The sequence below is a fragment of the Quercus lobata genome, chromosome 6 (assembly GCF_001633185.2).
Source record: "Quercus lobata isolate SW786 chromosome 6, ValleyOak3.0 Primary Assembly, whole genome shotgun sequence".
NCBI classification, from domain to species: Eukaryota; Viridiplantae; Streptophyta; class Magnoliopsida; order Fagales; family Fagaceae; genus Quercus; species Quercus lobata.
The window spans coordinates 35413992-35432858 of record NC_044909.1 but is presented as its reverse complement, the minus strand read 5'-3'; the positions used below and the strand labels follow the sequence as shown (position 1 = coordinate 35432858).

The 18867-nt window shown below is 35.6% G+C and overlaps 2 protein-coding genes across 4 annotated transcripts; both read left to right on the top strand.

Moving 5' to 3' along the window:
* Positions 1–298: 298 nt before the first annotated feature.
* On the top strand, positions 299–8118 carry LOC115994619 (UPF0261 protein y4oU-like). 3 transcript variants are annotated; one of them, XM_031118824.1, is made up of 10 exons: positions 299–413; positions 513–824; positions 1797–2453; positions 3082–3288; positions 4276–4491; positions 4627–4849; positions 5627–5874; positions 6556–6734; positions 6828–7081; positions 7706–8118. In XM_031118824.1, the coding sequence occupies exons 2-10, from the start codon at positions 693–695 to the stop codon at positions 7855–7857; spliced, it is 2268 nt and encodes a 755-aa protein (XP_030974684.1). In that variant the 5' UTR covers positions 299–413; positions 513–692; the 3' UTR covers positions 7858–8118. The 3 variants fall into 3 exon arrangements, with proteins under 3 accessions (XP_030974684.1, XP_030974683.1, XP_030974685.1); XM_031118825.1 differs by having other exon boundaries at positions 304–405; XM_031118823.1 differs by having other exon boundaries at positions 299–824.
* A 3643-nt stretch (positions 8119–11761) lies between these two features.
* Positions 11762–18548, top strand: LOC115994971 (UPF0261 protein mll9388-like). Its single transcript, XM_031119332.1, has 9 exons — positions 11762–12289; positions 13160–13816; positions 14440–14646; positions 14962–15177; positions 15313–15535; positions 16117–16364; positions 17036–17214; positions 17308–17561; positions 18185–18548. Exons 1-9 carry the CDS (start codon positions 12158–12160, stop codon positions 18334–18336), a joined length of 2268 nt encoding a protein of 755 aa, XP_030975192.1. The 5' UTR covers positions 11762–12157; the 3' UTR covers positions 18337–18548.
* Positions 18549–18867: the final 319 nt, after the last annotated feature.

Genomic DNA, 18867 nt, shown 5'->3' with positions numbered 1-18867 from the left:
GGACGGTGTCTCGGCTAGAGCTTCTCTCTCGGTTCGGATGCAGGTTGAAAAATTGAAGTATAATTTGGTTGAAGGTAAAATAGAAGTGTAAAAGATTTCTCAATGAAAGAGCCCTTATTTTATGGTCAAACTGAAATTGACCATATTTTCTAGTTCACCCAAACAGTGGACGTGCAAAATATTTTCTACATATGTTTTTCACCGAAACAAACACGCTCTTAAGCCAAGTTACAACATACTGTATAATTTACTGAAAAACAATATATATACATAAAAAACAAGAACAGAACAAATAGCTGAGGTCTCTCTCTGACCACAAAATAAATTCTTCTACTTGGCTTGTATCTAAATTTGGGGTATAGCATTAGCAAAGCATCTCTGATAGACTGTCTGATACGGGATACGGTGAGTCGGTTGTAACAAGCTTTCTATTTTCAGCAGAAGTATGTATAAACTTCACTTTAGGCGGTAGATTTTACATATCTAACCCTATACTCTGCTTCAAACTTCAGTCATTGCCCCTCTACCTGCAAGTTGACACTGACAACTGATAACATGAAGATCTTCCTCAACCCATTTTCTCCATAATATATATATATATATATATATATCTTAAGCAAAGCAAGCCAGCCTTGTACAATTTTGCACGCCAACTCCGAAATCCGAATCTCTAGAGCTTTGAGAGTTGAAAAATGGCGGACCGTAATCGAACTCTCCGAGTTTTCTGTGTTGGAACGGCCGATACGAAGCTCGAAGATCTCCGATTCCTATCCAACTCAGTCCGATCCAATCTCAACACCTTCTCCAACAACTCTTCTCTAAAGGTATATATACACCTTACACTTTCTTTAATTTCCTTTTTTTTTTTTTCTAATGTGTATTGCTTACATGTTTGATTATAAGAAAATTACTAGTGTTATTACAAAAATAAAAGAATTCTAATATAGTGCTTCATTCTGTGAATTGAATTCAGAGATAAATAGTTTTGACGTTTATTACGTACTTATTTTGGTATTATATTAAAGTCAAAGCACAGTGAGAATCCAAATTGAATTTAAATTAACTTTTAATTCTAATCTAATTTTTGCAATTGTCGTCCAGTTATAATTTTTCATAATTTTGATGCCAAGTCACTCATTCATAATACTCGGCGCGTAAGCCATTAAGGCAACCTCACTCTCCTATTGTCGAATGTGTGTTTTCGTGCATAACCACGGGTTACAACTTACAACCTAGTTTTTGTATCTATAAGTAGGAGGTCAACCAACTTAAAGATTGTATGGTAAAAATAAGGCTTCGAGTGTAACTCAGTATGACTTTCTATACCTATCAAATGATCAAAGTTCATTGTCACAGTGTAGCTCTTTTTAGGGCCATATCCTCTGTTATAGTAAGGGCATCAAGTTTATCCTCTTTCCTACTTGATTTTTGTAAGTACGCAAAATATTTTATGAATGTTTCTTCTATTGAGTTACACAACATTTTCTTTAGTTTTTTTTTATGTGGTTCTCTAACAATGTAGGTCAATCGAATAAGTAGGTTACCTTATTTATTTGTTTTTGTTGTGAAAAAAAAAAAAAAAAAACTATGATTTCTTAAAGTTTAAAGTGATCATTTTTAGTCCTTAGACAACGTGACTAATTTAAAAACTAATTTTGTCATCACTCCATAGGGACTAAATGTGATCACTTTAAACTATAAGGACCAAAATTGTTCTTGTTTAGGGACCAACAATGTATTTTGGCCAGAAAACTAATTTGTTCTTGTTTGTTGTTAAATTGCTCATGGAAATATAGGTACAAGTGGCGATTCTTGATGTTTCTTCTGGGCAGAAGAAGATTGAGAGTTTGGGAGATTTTATATTTGTGTCGAGAAAGGATGTTCTCTCTTGTTATTCTGAGTCAGTTGGGCAAGCCCCACCGTTGCTTCCAGATGACAGAGGCAAAGCTATTGCTATAATGAGTAAAGCACTTGAACATTTTCTTAAGAAATCTCACGAGGATGGTGTTGTTGCTGGAGTCATTGGTATTGGAGGCAGTGGAGGGACATCTCTTATATCATCTGCCTTCAGAATTCTTCCGATTGGAGTGCCTAAGGTCATTGTGTCAACAGTAGCTAGTGGTCAAACTGAACCTTATGTTGGGACATCAGATTTGATATTGTTTCCATCCATAGTGGATGTTTGTGGGGTTAATAGTGTAAGTAGAGTTGTGTTCTCAAATGCTGGAGCTGCTTTTGCTGGAATGGTGATTGGAAGGCTTGAGAGATCCAGAGATTTTTCTAGTGTCAATGAAAAATCTACGGTTGGTTTAACGATGTTTGGGGTTACAACTCCATGTGTAACTGCCGTCCAAGAAAGATTGCATAAAGAAGGTTATGAGACCTTGGTTTTTCATGCCACTGGGATAGGGGGAAAGGCTATGGAGTCTCTTGTTAGAGAGGGATTTATACAGGTACCTCTCTATATACAATCCATTTGCATCTAAAACTCTAGTTGCTTTGTCAAAAGAAGTGGATCTTTTATGTGTTTGGAAGCTGGCTATAAAAAACTTGAGCCTTCTCGTATGTTTGGTAGTTGGGAAATTCTAACAAATTTTTTTTTTCTAGGTTGTGTTTCGACCTTAAATTTCTAATTGAATTGATGAAGATGTTAACATCATCAATTTTAGGTGACTTAAAACTTGTCTTAGAATAGCTAGTTGAAAGCAATGAAACTCATCCGCTTAAGCTAGAGATAGGTACTTATGTTTGTTATTTGAATGTTTCTTCAGTTAATGTTGGTACTTAAGAGCCGATGATAAATTTTCAAACTTATTTTTGTGTCATATCATGTTATAATGGCGTACATCGAATAAGAAATCTTTAATTGACTCACATTACAGACTTGTATTGAGTATTTTCTGATTTATATATCTTTCTTTAATTCTGTCTGTCAAGGTGTTCAATATGGGTTGAGTTGGTGGAGCCAGATTATTTAATCCTTATAATTTCTCTGAATTTTTTTTTTAATCCTCTTTTCCCCTGCTTGGTGATGGCTTCTTCCCTTTATATATTTACTCTTTTCATTTTCATTTTACTTAGGGTGTTTTGGACATCACAACAACAGAGGTCGCAGACTATTTAGTTGGTGGTGTCATGGCTTGTGACAATTCCCGCTTTGATGCCATTATAGAGAAGAGGATTCCATTAGTCCTAAGCGTTGGAGCCTTAGACATGGTCAACTTTGGAGCTAAAGATACCATACCTTCTAATTTTCAGCAAAGAAAAATTTATGAACATATTAAGCAGGTGATGAGTCTCTACAACCCTTATTCTTCTCTTTGATCTTTGTCATTTTATTCTGGCATTATTTAAGGCATTTAAGTGCTTCGATTTTCAAGATACTACTTGATGTGAACCCCGTCAAGAATAACGAGACCCAACAACGAAAGGGAACCCAAGATCGTTCTATGGACAAATTCAAATGGGAGACCTCGACCCGTTGTTTATGACAAACAAGAATCTCGGTATAAGGAAGACGCTACAAACGGTGGTGGAAACTCCGTTTAATAAGTCGAGATGAACGCCACGGGAATTCCCGATAAGTTCAGAGAATAAACTTCATAAGTTTTATCAATAATATCTGAAAAACGTTTACAGACTTAGATGACTATTTAAGGGCTCCTTAAAACTTGACAGACAAGAAAATATATTCTAAAATAACTCATAATTGATACCTAACCATATTAGGAATAAAGTTTGACCTAAAAAGCATTAAATGCACCTAAAAACAAGGAAATAAATCACCTAAACCTAGAATAACGTTTTTTACATAGACCCAAAATATTTCATGCCAATTCTTAGTCTTGACTGGATCCTTTTAGAACTTGAATCAAGGTGACGATTTTTTGTTGTCCACGTGGATCATGCTCAATGGGCTTCCATGAATTTGCTTGAGCCCATAACTCTTGGATGAGTCCGTTGAGTACATCCTTGAACTCCTTTGCTCGTGCTCTTGTAACCGGCCCAATTGGTACTTGAACGAGATCCTTCGAAGCGGTGCCTTGATCTCCATCACTACTAAAAGTTATCGTCTTCATGTTAATTTATGCATATTACAGAAGAGGTTTCATTTTCCTTGTGATTCTAATGGCAAAACAGAATCTCTGATCTCTGTGTCTCTGCTGGAAGATTGGAATGTCATGTTTTATGCCATAGCAATTGTTTAATACATCTCGGCTCTGATGAAATTATATATCAGAGTGTGTATGACAGAATCTATATTGCCGTTTTCAGGTTTCACTGATGCGAACTACGCCAGATGAGAATAAAAGATTTGCTGAATTTATAGCAAACAAACTAAACAAGTCATCATCAAAGATCTGTGTTTGCCTGCCACAAAAAGGTATCTCTGCTCTGGATGTTCAAGGGATGCCCTTTTATGATCTTGAGGCTACTAATACTCTTATAACTGAACTACAGAGACTTATTCAGACAAATGAAGATCGACAGGTATCATTATTGCTCATTGACTAGAGTGTGTCACAATTTGAACCTTCTCTTTGTGCTTGGGTTTAATTGCCATAATCTCATACATTAACTGTCTTTGTTTACCTTGTATAATTAAAATTTGTTAGTGTTTTATAGGTGAAGTTGTATCCTTGTCATATTAATGACTCTGAGTTTGCAAAGGCATTGGTCGACTCATTCTTAGAGATCAGTGCTAAGAATTCTAAGGATTCCAGTTTTCTGCAAATTGCTAGTCCTGTAGCCAATCAAGAATTTCAGGAAAATACTGTTTCCAAGATGAATTTGTCAAGCTTTGGGGCCATTCTCTACAGCCCAAGTGACTTCCCAGATGCAAGACCAGGTTTAGTTTTAACACTTGAATTCATATGTTACGTATGAAAGTACAGCTCAATAAAATCAGGCCCTGGTGTTGTTGGAAAGTAGTAATTGCTGGTTTTTGTGACAGTATATTGGTGTTAAATTACTAATTATCTCAAAAGCTTAAGCTATTGAGATATGACAAATTTAATCATTTGATCAATACTTCTAACACTTCCCCTAATGTGTGAGCTGAAACTACCTTTTAATAGGTGAGGCCCAATACGTGGGAATTTAAATGAGAGGTAGAGTGGAAGAAATAGGGATTGAACTCAAGACCTCCTGCTTTGATACCATGTTAAATTACCAAATGTCTCAAAAACTCAAACTATTGGGATATGATAAATTTAATCATTTAATCAATACTTCTAACAATTGGAAATCCTAATTGCATTGTTAATCTTTAATATAATGGATGCATATGTCATTCTGTATTGTCTATGCCTTTGCAATTTCCATCAATGTAGTCTAATTTGTACATGTCCTGTCCACTTGAGTGTCTCTTTTTAGAGATAAAATTTGTTGTCAAAGAAAAAAAGAAAGTATGTAGTTTAATTTGTGATTTAGATTTTATTATGAGAAAAAGCATGTCAATATGTATAACTTGATTAAAAATTAACTAAGAAAGCAAAATAAGATAAAATTATTACTTATGTATCACAGGGTTTCAATTACCAGCTACCGTAGTAGTGAGGAATAGATGTTGTTCTATGTCATGGTGGACTCAGAGCTAACCAGTTACCAATTATTTTTGCAACAGAAACTTTACAAAGAACCAGGTCAATATTGCAGCAGCTGAAAATTCAAATAAGTAAGGGAATCCCAATATTAGGGGCTGGTGCAGGGACAGGCATATCTGCAAAGTTTGAGGAGGCTGGTGGTATTGATCTGATAGTGTTGTACAATTCAGGTCGCTTTCGCATGGCTGGAAGGGGCTCCTTAGCTGGCTTATTGCCTTTTGCTGATGCAAATGCTATAGTACTTGACATGGCTAACGAAGTGTTGCCAGTAAGTTTCAACTGCTTGCTTTAATTAAAAGTTGTTTACAAGAGATCTTTGTTAGGAAGCTTTTTATTAAATCATCTGGAAACATTGTCTTAAACTTCTGCTAACTTTCAATTACGCGACTAAGCATGCATTCAAACTCAAATTTCAAAATTTTGAATGTGAAACAGTAAAAGGCGTTGATGGAACTAAGAGTCACCATGTTATATAAGGGGGAGAGTGGATCATCACCAGTTTGTGGAAATTTTAACCAGCATCTGACTCAAAAGAAACGTTTGAATCCTATGAATTACAAACTTGAAATTTGTTGAATTTTTCAGATCATAAGAGAAGGGTTGAACATCCTTCTTGTAACTTGTTATTAATAGTAATCAACTGGATTCAGGCCGTAAAGGTAATATATTTTAATATGGGATCATTTGGTCAATTATCAACATTTTATTTGCGTAATAGGTTTGTGGATATATTTACTTAACTCTTAGTTCTGTTTCAGTTATCTTTTATGTCCACTCCTATATATATATATATATATAAATATATATATTATGTATAATGTATTTTATAGGATGGCCAATATAACTTAGAGTAAACATGGAAAGACTTGCTTGGTTATGTTTCTCAGTCAATTTCTGCTCCCCCTTTTGTAAAATTTGTTACTGAAATGGAGCTCACAAGCATGTATAGGTGGTGGAGAAGGTACCAGTTCTTGCTGGAGTCTGTGCTACCGATCCTTTTCGCCGAATGGATTACTTCCTAAAGCAGGTGGAGTCAATTGGATTCTCTGGGGTGCAAAATTTTCCAACTGTTGGGCTCTTTGATGGTAATTTTAGACAAAATCTTGAAGAAACAGGAATGGGATATGGGTATGCCCTCACAGAAACTTTTACCCTCATTTATACCATTATGGTGTTTTTTGTGCCTATTAAAGCTGTTATTTTTCTTGTTTTAATGATCAGCTTAGAAGTTGAGATGATTGAAAAAGCACATAAACTGGGTCTCTTGACAACCCCATATGCTTTTAACCAAAATGAAGCCGCAGAGATGGCAAAAGCTGGCGCTGATATCATAGTGGCCCATATGGGACTCACAACATCTGGCTCTATAGGTGCACAGACAGCTGTATCGATGGAGGAAAGTGTAGTTCGCGTTCAGGCTATAGCTGATGCTGCACATAGAATCAATCCTAATGTTATTGTGCTCTGTCATGGAGGTATCTAGCAAATATTTGCTTCTTGTTATGAAGACTGTTGCAAAGTTTTGGTGTTTCTTTAATTTTGAATTTAGCTTCTTTATACACTGGCCTGAAATTCTTTTAATCAGTTACTCCCTTGCGTGTGTGTGCATGCACACACTAGCATTAACATATTTTCTGTGTCCTTGTTAAAGTAATCATTTATCTTCTTTATGGTAGAAAATAGTTTAGAGCCACATACTGTAGATTGAATGTTATAGAGATTTTCTTACAAATTCATATTCTGGATTTGTTCTTATTTTCCAATTATGCTAATGTTCTAATTTCGATTATTTATCTTTATATTTTCTTATAAGTGGAGGAGGGGGATTTGAACTTAGGATTTCCCTGGGCAATGCCATTGAGCTTCAAGGCTCTTGCCGCTATTAATCTTATTTATAGTAACAATATGATTGTTAAACTGTCAACTTTGGCATCATGCTTGGGCTCATCCTGACTCCAGCTTTTATTTTACCTTGATTTTTGTGTATGGTAACTTTCAACACTCAAAAGCATTTTCAAGGTTGTTTTTCATTTTCCATTCTAAATGTTCTTGGTTCCTTAATCAACATAATCTACAAAACAATCTGGTATACTTTGCAGGTCCTATATCTGGTCCTAGCGAGGCTGAATTCATACTGAAGAGCACGAAAGGAGTGCACGGGTTTTATGGTGCATCAAGCATGGAGAGATTACCGGTTGAACAAGCTATAACAAGCACCGTCCAACAATACAAATTGATTTCCATTGAGTAAAGGTCACTGTATCTTTTCTTGGTCAAGTCCTGCGCTCTGTATTGTGATATTGTCTTTCTTATAACTGTGAGAATGTGAAAAACTTGGATTTGGGGTTTTATATCAAATAAGCCAATGAGCTTTGTCTCAAAGAGGCACTTCCTCCTCCCACAATAATAGGTGGAGGGTGAGATTGTGGGTTCAAAACCCACTAGGTGCTTGTGTAACAAACTAATAAAAAAGATTTTCTTTTACTTATAAAATAAAGAGTTTAATATCAAATAGTTTTCTTAAAAATGCATACTATTTGTAATCAATGATTTAATTGGATTAATTATATATGTTAGAAAATAATGCTTTGCTAATGCTATACCCCAATTTTATACATACTTCTGTTTAATTATATATGTTAGAAATATATAAATATATATATATATATATATATATATTTCTGTTTAAAATATTTTATTGCAAGCAACACAAGTCCCAAATTAGAATGACAAACACATGCTGTTGACAGTTGACAAATAAGCAAAGGAAACAGATCAACAAAATTATAAGGGAAGGCCCATAATAAGAACATGAAATCAAGAGCCTTGTAACTTAATTGGTTGCTATTTTTTGGTGTTCTTAAGTGAGATACTCATGAATTATGCACACACAAAAAATAAAATAAATAAAGAAGAAAAACACGAGTCACAATTTTAGCCTCTCTCCTAGTCCAAACAAAACATTCTTTAGATAGAGAAGACGATAGAAAGCAGGTGACCTACACTAGGTCTTCGATGGTCCACAATGGTTTTGTGGATTAGTTGGGTTGATGATACATTCCTTGGGAGTACTCTTAATAACAACATTTCTTAACCTTTACCCTGCATGCAACTTGAATTCGAAATCTTATTGTTGAGGCCTTAGCCGCCAAAAAAGAATAAAAAGTGAGACTCATGAATAATACCAAAAAATGCAATGGGGTTCTTAAATAGTAACAAAAATAAGTTGAATAGTAAAAAAAAAAGCTTTTTAAGCCAACGTCAAACACACACCAAGTCTCTTGTAGTTGTATGATCTCGTTCTGTCATGGCTAGAGCAACATTTTTTTTTTTTTTTTTTTTTTGAGTAATGTAACATTACAATTGATTTTGACAAGGCCTGTAAGGGGCTTTACACCATTTCCTACCAAGACCGAGCGGTAATATATGGACTTTGCTGCCCCCTCCCTTGAACTCTATTGATCTTTTTTGAATTGTGACCATCAAATCCCTAACATTTGTTTCATTCAATTGGAAGACTCTTTCATTTCTTGCTCCCCACAACGAATCCATGACAAAGGTAGTCAATAAGGTGAAATCCCTCACCATACCTACTGGTACATCAATTTAGTGTTTTGAGAATAACGGATACAAGTTCCTTTGTAGAATTCAAAATGTTAGAAAATCTATATGAAAATACAAAATTAGTTGTTTTTTCTAAAAATGATTCATCCGACTGTTTAAATTTAATTACAAAATCCAATTTACTTAGATTGTGTTTGACTCGATGTAAAATGTTTTTCAAGTATCAAATTTTTTCAGGTGAATAATGTTTTTTTTAAAGGAAAATATTTTCAATTGTTTGATTGCGTTCTAGAAAATACGCCGGAAAATGGTCTCCTGTATTTAGCTTGCACGTTGTTGATGCTCATTTTGGGAAGTCTAGTAGAAAGAAGAAGTCCAGTAACATGGGCAGAAAAGGGTTAGTAAGTGGATAGAAAAACCATTAAGTCTAAGTGGCAGGAATAATGGATTATAAACTTATAAAATAAAAAAGTAGGCCTAAAAAAGCCCGGAGAGAAAGAAGTAACAAACTCATAGGCAGCATGTGATGTAGAAAAGTGAGAATGGGCTACAGTAAGCCCGAAGTAATGCAAACAAAGAAAGTAAAGAGTTAATGACAAGCCCATGAGCCCTAAGGATGAGGGATAAGGTAACTAGGTCGCGGAAGCCCAAAGAAATTAAATAAAAGCTCATGGTAATGCAGAGTCAGGGAAAGGCCAAGGAAGCCCAAGGAAAGAAAATGGGCCAAGGATGCCCAAGAAGAAACAAATGGGACACAAGAGCCCGCAAGTAATGTAATAAAAAGACCAATGACCATACTAAGTCATTGGGAGAAGAATAAACGGCAGGCCCAAAAAGGCCCAGTAGGATTGGGTCAAATAACATCACAGCAGGAATGATAGAATGGTATGACAGGAAATGATAACAAGGTTACAGAAAGAGTAAAAGAGTAGGCTGAAGGAAGGAAAGCCCACAATTCGGTAAAGCCTAGCCCCCAAAGGAAGCAAGGCATAGAAAGTAGGAGATCAAAAAACAACCCACGCCATAAGAAGCCAAAAATGACCGACAAAATGAGCAGACAAGCCTCTAGATCACGGCAAACGCATGAGCAACATGCAAGCTTTGAACATACATAGAAATGAAGCAAGCGCGAGGCCCAGACATCACCAGCCTGTACCCAGCTAATACAGGACGTGGTGAGGTCATGAGTTAGAGGTAAGAGGGTATGGTCAAGCAATGGGGAGAGGGGAAAATCTATTATAGGGTTCCTGCTCAAGCTCTTTTGGGGGAAATGTCCTGTTGGGATGACATACCGCTCAAAAGAAGTTAAGATGAGTAGGAACCACTTGATGTATGCCATGAGGGATAGAGAGAGAAAGCACCCACACTGTAACAGGTAGGAGGGTCACGGCAGACAAACAAACAAAATAGTCTTTTTTGTTTGGTAATGTGAGGTGGCACAACTAACACAGATAAGTAGTAACGGCTGAACGACTGATGAACCAGTAATGGTTGACAAGGACACCCATACCAGAAAAAAGTAGTTAAATGCTAAAATAGTAAAAACTAGTCACAACAGACACTATAAAAAGGGCCCTTGTTGTGCATAGAGGAGGGATCACGATCAGGGTAATAGTAATCTCTAGGAGAAAGTCATAATACAAGAGAAAGCACTAAGAAAGGAAGAGGAAAAAAGGAAAAATAGAGAATTTAGAATGGTAGGCATGCACCAATAGGTTGGTCTTCTCTCTCCCTCTAAAGCCCTGCTCTCTATCAAAGAAAAAAGATCCTCATTTAACATAAACCATTTAGGCCCATTCCCTCAAAGCAATTAATTTCTTTTTCCTAGGGAGATTAATTACATTAAGGAAGTGGTTTCCCTTCTCGGTTTCAACCCCATAGCATTACTTGGCATGGCAAACTAATTTTCCCTTCCTTGATCCAAGAAGCCCATTATTATTATTTCCCCATTTATTTTTGTTACTTTTTTTTGTGTAAGGGGGAACTTCTTGTCGCTCCCATTTATTTATTCCTTTTAGCATTCGTTGTTCTATCCTTATTATATTTGCCTACCATAACTTACTTGTAGCAGCTCTATCTGCCATGGGTATATGATCGAAGTCTGGCAAGAAGGGCATAGTTTGTGCACAAGTTAGACCAAAGTGAGTTACAGTTGCACCGGTTTCAACTCTCTTACACAAAACACTTGGGCCTAGTACTGCCGGAGGAAGCCCAACCCAACATTGTAAAGAAGAACCACTACACATAAAATTATTACCGAAAAATATGTATATACGCCGAAATTATACTGGACGGGTCTCAGCTAGAGCTTCTCTCTCGGTTCGGATGCAAGTTGAAAAATAGAAGTGTAATACGGTTGAAGGTAAAATAAAAGCGTAAAAGATTTCCCATTGAAGGAACCCATATTTTGTGGTCAAACTGAAATTGACCATGTTTTCCAGTCTGCCCAAATACTAGGGGTGTAAAATAATTTTTGTATGAGTTTTTCACCGAAATAAACACCCTCCTTTAAGCTAAGTTACAACATATAAATTTTACTGAAAATCAATATATATAACATCAAAAACAAGAACAGAACAAATAGCTGAGGTCCCTCTCTGACCACTTAATAATTACAAAATAAATTCTTCTACTTGGCTTGTACTAAAATTGGGGTACAGCATTAGCAAAGCATCTCTGATAGACTGACTGATGCGGTGAGTCGGTTGTACCTTGTAACAAATTTTCTATTTTCAGCAGAAGTATGTAAAAACTTCATCTTCAGGCGGTGGATTTTACATATCTAACCCTATACTCTGCTTCAAACTTCAGTCATTGCCCCTCTACCTGCAAGTTGACACTGACAACTGACAACAGGAAGATCTTCCTCAATCCATTTTCTCCATAATATATATATATATATATTATAAGCAAAGCAAGAGCCAGCCTTGCACAATTTTGCACACCAACTCCGAAACCCGAATCTCTAGAGCCTTGAGAGTTGAAAAATGGCGGACCGTAATCGAACTCTCCGAGTTTTCTGTGTTGGAACCGCCGATACGAAGCTCGACGAGCTCCGATTCCTATCCAACTCAGTCCGATCCAATCTCAACACCTTCTCCAACAACTCTTCTCTTAAGGTATATATATACACATTACACTTTCTCTTGTCTTTTTCTAATGTAGTGTTTCGTTCTCTGAATTGGATGATAACTTTGACATTTGTTATGTATTTAGCTTTTGGTATAATATATATAAGTTGAAGCACAGTGAGAATCCAAATTGAATTTTTGCAATTGTCGTCCAGTTTAATTTTGATGCCAAGTCACCCATTCATAATACTCGGCGCGTAAGCCATTAAGGCAACTTCACTCTCCTATTGTCAAATGTGTGTTTTCGTGCGTAACCACGGGTTACAACTTACAACCTAGTTTTTGTATCTATAAGTAGGAGGTCAACCAACTTAAAGATTGTATGGTAAAAATAAGGCTTCGAGTGTAACTCAGTATGACTTTCTATACCTATCAAATGATCAAAGTTCATTGTCACAGTGTAGCTCTTTTTAGGGCCATATCCTCTGTTATAGTAAGGGCATCGAGTTTATCCTCTTTCCTTCTTGATTTTTGTAAGTACACAAAATATTTTATGAATGTTTCTTATATTGAGTTACACAACATTTTCTTTAGATTTTTTATGTGGGTCTCTAACAATGTAGGTCAATTGTAGGTTACTTTATTTATTTGTTTTTGTTGTGAAAAAAAAAAAAACTATGATTTCTTAAAGTTTAACCGATGAGTGATTTTAGTTCTTGAAGTTTAAAGTGATCATTTTTAGTCCTTAGACAACATGACCAATTTAAAAACTAATTTTGTCATCACTCCATAGGGACTAAATGTGATCACTTTAAACTATAAGGACCAAAATTGTTCTTGTTTAGGGACCAACAATGTATTTTGGCCAGAAAACTAATTTGCTCTTGTTTGTTGTCAAATTGCTCATGGAAATGATAGGTACAAGTGGCGATTCTTGATGTTTCTTCTGGGCAGAAGGAGATTGAGAGTTTGGGAGATTTTATATTTGTGTCGAGAAAGGATGTTCTCTCTTGTTATTCTGAGTCAGTTGGGCAAGCCCCAACATTGCTTCCGGATGACAGAGGCAAAGCTATTGCTATAATGAGTAAAGCACTTGAACATTTTCTTAAGAAAGCTCACGAGGATGGTGTTGTTGCTGGAGTCATTGGTATTGGAGGCAGTGGAGGGACATCTCTTATATCATCTGCCTTCAGAATTCTTCCGATTAGAGTGCCTAAGGTCATTGTGTCAACAGTAGCTAGTGGTCAAACCGAACCTTATGTTGGGACATCAGATTTGATATTGTTTCCATCCATAGTGGATGTTTGTGGGGTTAATAGTGTAAGTAGAGTTGTGTTCTCAAATGCTGGAGCTGCTTTTGCTGGAATGGTGATTGGAAGGCTTGAGAGATCCAGAGATTTTTCTAGTGTCAATGAAAAATCTACGGTTGGTTTAACGATGTTTGGGGTTACAACACCATGTGTAACTGCTGTCCAAGAAAGATTGCATAAAGAAGGTTATGAGACCTTGGTTTTTCATGCCACTGGGGTAGGGGGAAAGGCTATGGAGTCTCTTGTTAGAGAGGGATTTATACAGGTACCTCTCTATATACAATCCATTTGCATCTAAACTCTAGATGCTTTGTCAAAAGAAGTGGATCTTTTATGTGTTTGGAAGCTGGCTATAAAAAACTTGAACCTTCTCGTATGTTTGCTAGTTGGGAAATTCTAACAAATTTTTTTTTCTAGGTTGTGTTTCGACCTCAAATTTCTAATTGAATTGATGAAGATGTTAACATCATCAATTTTAGGTGACTTAAAACTTGTCTTAGAATAGCTAGTTGAAAACAATGAAACTCATCCGCTTAAGCTAGAGATAGGTACTTATGTTTGTTATTTGAATGTTTCTTCAGTTAATGTTGGTACTTAAGAGCTGATGATAAATTTTCAAACTTACTTTTGTGTCATATCATGTTATAATGGCGTACATCAAATAAGAAATCTTTAATTGACTCACATTACAGACTTGTATTGAGTATTTTCTGATTTATATATCTTTCTTTAATTCTGTCTGTCAAGGTGTTCAATATGGGTTGAGTTGGTGGAGCCAGATTATTTAATCCTTATAATTTCTCTGTTTTTTTTTAATCCTCTTTTCCCCTGCTTGGTGACGGCTTCTTCCCTTTATATATTTACTCTTTTCATTTTCATTTTACTTAGGGTGTTTTGGACATCACAACAACAGAGGTCGCAGACTATTTAGTTGGTGGTGTCATGGCTTGTGACAATTCCCGCTTTGATGCCGTTATAGAGAAGAGGATCCCATTAGTCCTAAGTGTTGGAGCCTTAGACATGGTCAACTTTGGAGCTAAAGATACCATACCTTCTAATTTTCAGCAAAGAAAAATCCATGAACATAATAAGCAGGTGATGAGTCTCTACAACCCTTATTCTTCTCTTTGATCTTTATCATTTTATTCTGGCACTATTTAAGGCATTTAAGTGCTTTGATTTTCAAGATACTACTAAAAGTTATCGTCTTAATGTTAATTTATGCATATGACAAAAGAGGTTTCATTTTCCTTGTGATTCTAATGGCAAAACAGAATCTCTGATCTTTGTGTCTCTGCTGGAAGATTGGAATCTCATGTTTTATGCCATAGCAATTGTTTAACACATCCTCAGCTCTGATGAAATTATATATCAGAGTTTGTATGACAGAATCTATATTGCCGTTTTCAGGTTTCACTGATGCGAACTACGCCAGATGAGAATAAAAGATTTGCTGAATTTATAGCAAATAAATTAAACAAGTCATCATCAAAGATCTGTGTTTGCCTGCCACAAAAAGGTATCTCTGCTCTGGATGTTCAAGGGATGCCCTTTTATGATCTTGAGGCTACCAATACTCTTATAACTGAACTACAGAGACTTATTCAGACAAATGAAGATCGACAGGTATCATTATTGCTCATTGACTAGAGTGTGTCACAATTTGAACTTTCTCTTTGTGCTTGGGTTTAATTGCCATAATCTCATACATTAACTATCTTTGTTTACCTTGTATAATTAAAATTTGTTAGTGTTTTATAGGTGAAGTTGTATCCTTGTCATATTAATGACTCTGAGTTTGCAAATGCATTGGTCGACTCATTCTTAGAGATCAGTGCTAAGAATTCTAAGGATTCCAGTTTTGTGCAAATTGCTAGTCCTGAAGCCAATCAAGAATTTCAGGAAAATACTGTTTCCAAGATGAATTTGTCAAGCTTTGGGGCCATTCTCTACAGCCCAAGTGACTTCCCAGATGCAAGACCAGGTTTAGTTTGAACACTTGAATTCATATGTTACGAATGAAAGTACAGCTCAATAAAATGAGGCCCTAGTGTTGTTGTTGGAAAGTAGTAATTGCTGGTTTTTGTGACAGTATATTGGTGTTAAATTACTGATTGTCCCAAAAGCTTAAGTTATTGGGATATGATAAATTTAATCATTTAATCAATACTTCTAACAATTGGAAATCCTAATTGCATTGTTAATCTTTCGTATAATGGATGCATATGTCATACTGTATTGTCTATGCCTTTGCAATTTCCATCAATGTAGTCTAATTTGTACATGTCCTGTCCACTTGAGCGTCTCTTTTTAGAGATAAAATTTTTTGTCAAAGAAAAAAAGAAAGTATGTAGTTTAATTTGTGATTTAGATTTTATTATGAGAAAAAGCATGTCAATATGTATTACTTGATTACAAACTAACTAAGAAAGCAAAATAAGAATAAACTTATTACTTTTGTATCACAGTGTTTCAATTACCAGCTACCATAGTAGTGAGGAATAGATGTTGTTCTATGTCATGGTGGACTCAGAGCTAACCAGTTACCAATTATTTTTGCAACAGAAACTTTACAAAGAACCAGGTCAATATTGCAGCAGCTGAAAATTCAAATAAGTAAGGGAATCCCAATATTAGGGGCTGGTGCAGGGACAGGCATATCTGCAAAGTTTGAGGAGGCTGGTGGTATTGATCTGATACTGTTGTACAATTCAGGTCGCTTTCGCATGGCCGGAAGGGGCTCCTTAGCTGGCTTATTGCCTTTTGCTGATGCAAATGCTATAGTACTTGACATGGCCAATGAAGTGTTGCCAGTAAGTTTCAACTGCTTGCTTGAATTAAAAGTTGTTTACAAGAGAGATCTTTGTTAGGAAGCTTTTTATTAAATCATCTGGAAACATTGTCTTAAACTTCTGTAACTTTCAATTATGCGACTAAGCATGTATTCAAACTCAAATTTCAAAATTTTGGTTGTGAAACGGTAAAAGGCGTTGAGGGAACTCTACTAAGAGTCACCATGTTATATATGAGGGGGCGTGGATCATCACCAGTTTATGGCAATTTTAACCAGCATCTGACTCAAAAGAAATGTTTGAATCCCATGAATTACAAACTTGAAATTTGTTGAATTTTTCATATCATAAGAGAAGGGTTGAACATCCTTCTTGTAACTTGTTATTAATAGCAATCAACTGGATTTAGGCTGTAAATGTAATATATTTTAATATGAGATCATTTGGTCAATTATCAACATTTTATTTGCGTAATAGGTTTGTGGATATATTTACTTAACTCTTAGTTCTGTTTCAGTTATCTTCTATGTCCACTCATATATATATATATATTATGTATAATGTATTTTATAGGATGGCCAATATAACTTAAAGTAAACATGGAAAGACTTGCTTGGTTATGTTTCTCAGTCAATTTCTGCTCCCGCTTTTGTAAAATTTGTTACTGAAATGGAGCTCACAAGCATGTATAGGTGGTGAAGAAGGTACCAGTTCTTGCTGGAGTCTGTGCTACCGATCCTTTTCGCCGAATGGATTACTTCCTAAAGCAGGTGGAGTCAATTGGATTCTCTGGGGTGCAAAATTTTCCAACTGTTGGGCTCTTTGATGGCAATTTTAGACAAAATCTTGAAGAAACAGGAATGGGATATGGGTATGCCCTCACGGAAACTTTTACCCTCATTTATACCATTATGGTGTTTTTTGTGCCTAATAAAGCTATTATTTTTCTTGTTTTAATGATCAGCTTAGAGGTTGAGATGATTGAAAAAGCACATAAACTGGGTCTCTTGACAACCCCATATGCTTTTAACCAAAATGAAGCCACAGAGATGGCAAAAGCTAGGGCTGATATCATAGTGGCCCATATGGGACTCACAACATCTGGCTCTATAGGTGCACAGACAGCTGTATCGATGGAGGAAAGTGTAGTTCGCGTTCAGGCTATAGCTGATGCTGCACATAGAATCAATCCTAATGTTATTGTGCTCTGTCATGGAGGTATCTAGCAAACATTTGCTTCTTGTTATGAAGACTGTTGCGAAGTTTTGGTGTTTCTTTAATTCTGAATTTAGCTTCTTTATACGCTGGCATGAAATTCTTTTAATTAGTTACTCCTTTGTGTGTGTGTGCACGCACGCACTAGCATTAACATATTTTCTGTGTCTTTGTTAAAGTGATCATTTATCTTCTTTATGGTAGAAAATAGTTTAGAGCCACATACTGTAGATTGAATGTTATAGAGCTTTTCTTACAAATTCATATTCTGGATTTGTTCTTATTTTCCAATTATGCTAATGTTCTAATTTCGATTATTTATCTATATATTTTCTTATAAGTGGAGGAGGGGGATTTGAACCTAGGATTTCCCTGGGCAATGCCATTGAGCCACAAGGCTCTTGCCGCTATTAATCTTATTTATAGTAACAATATGATTATTAAACTGTCAACTTTGGCATTATGCTTGGGCTCATCCTGACTCCAGCTTTTATTTTCCTTGATTTTGTGTATGGTAACTTTCAACACTCAAAAAGCATTTTCAAGGTTGTTTTTCATTTGCCATTCTAAATGTTCTTGGTTCCTTAATCAACATAATCTTCAAAACAATCTGGTATACTTTGCAGGTCCTATATCTGGTCCTAGCGAGGCTGAATTCATACTGAAGAGCACGAAAGGAGTGCACGGGTTTTATGGTGCATCAAGCATGGAGAGATTACCGGTTGAACAAGCCATAACAAGCACCGTCCAACAATACAAATTGATTTCCATTGAGTAAAGGTCACTGTATCTTTTCTTGGTCAAGTCCTGTGCTCTATGTATTGTGATATTGTCTTTCTTATCATTGTGAGAATGTGAAAAACTTGGATTTGGGGTTTTATATCAAATAAGCTAATGAGCTTTGTCTCAAAGAGAACTTCCTCCCACAATAATAGGTGGAGGGTGAGATTGTGGTTTCAAAACCCACTAGGTGCTTGTGTAACAAACTAATAAAAAAGATTTTCTTTTACTTATAAAATAAAGAGTTTAATATCAAATAGTTTTCTTAAAAATGCGTACTATTTGTAATCATGATTTAATTGGATTAATTATATATGTTAGAAAATAATGAATAAGTGATTAAATTCACAATTTTCGACCAACTTAAATTTTTGGAATTAGTGATAGTTTGTTATAGCATCATGAGAAAGAATACATGGTCTTGAGTTTGAACCTTATCTCTACTTTACTTCTCATTTAAAAATTAAAATTCCATGTATTGGGCCAACTTTTTATTAAGGGGTAGTAGAGCATAAGTTTTAGAAAATAA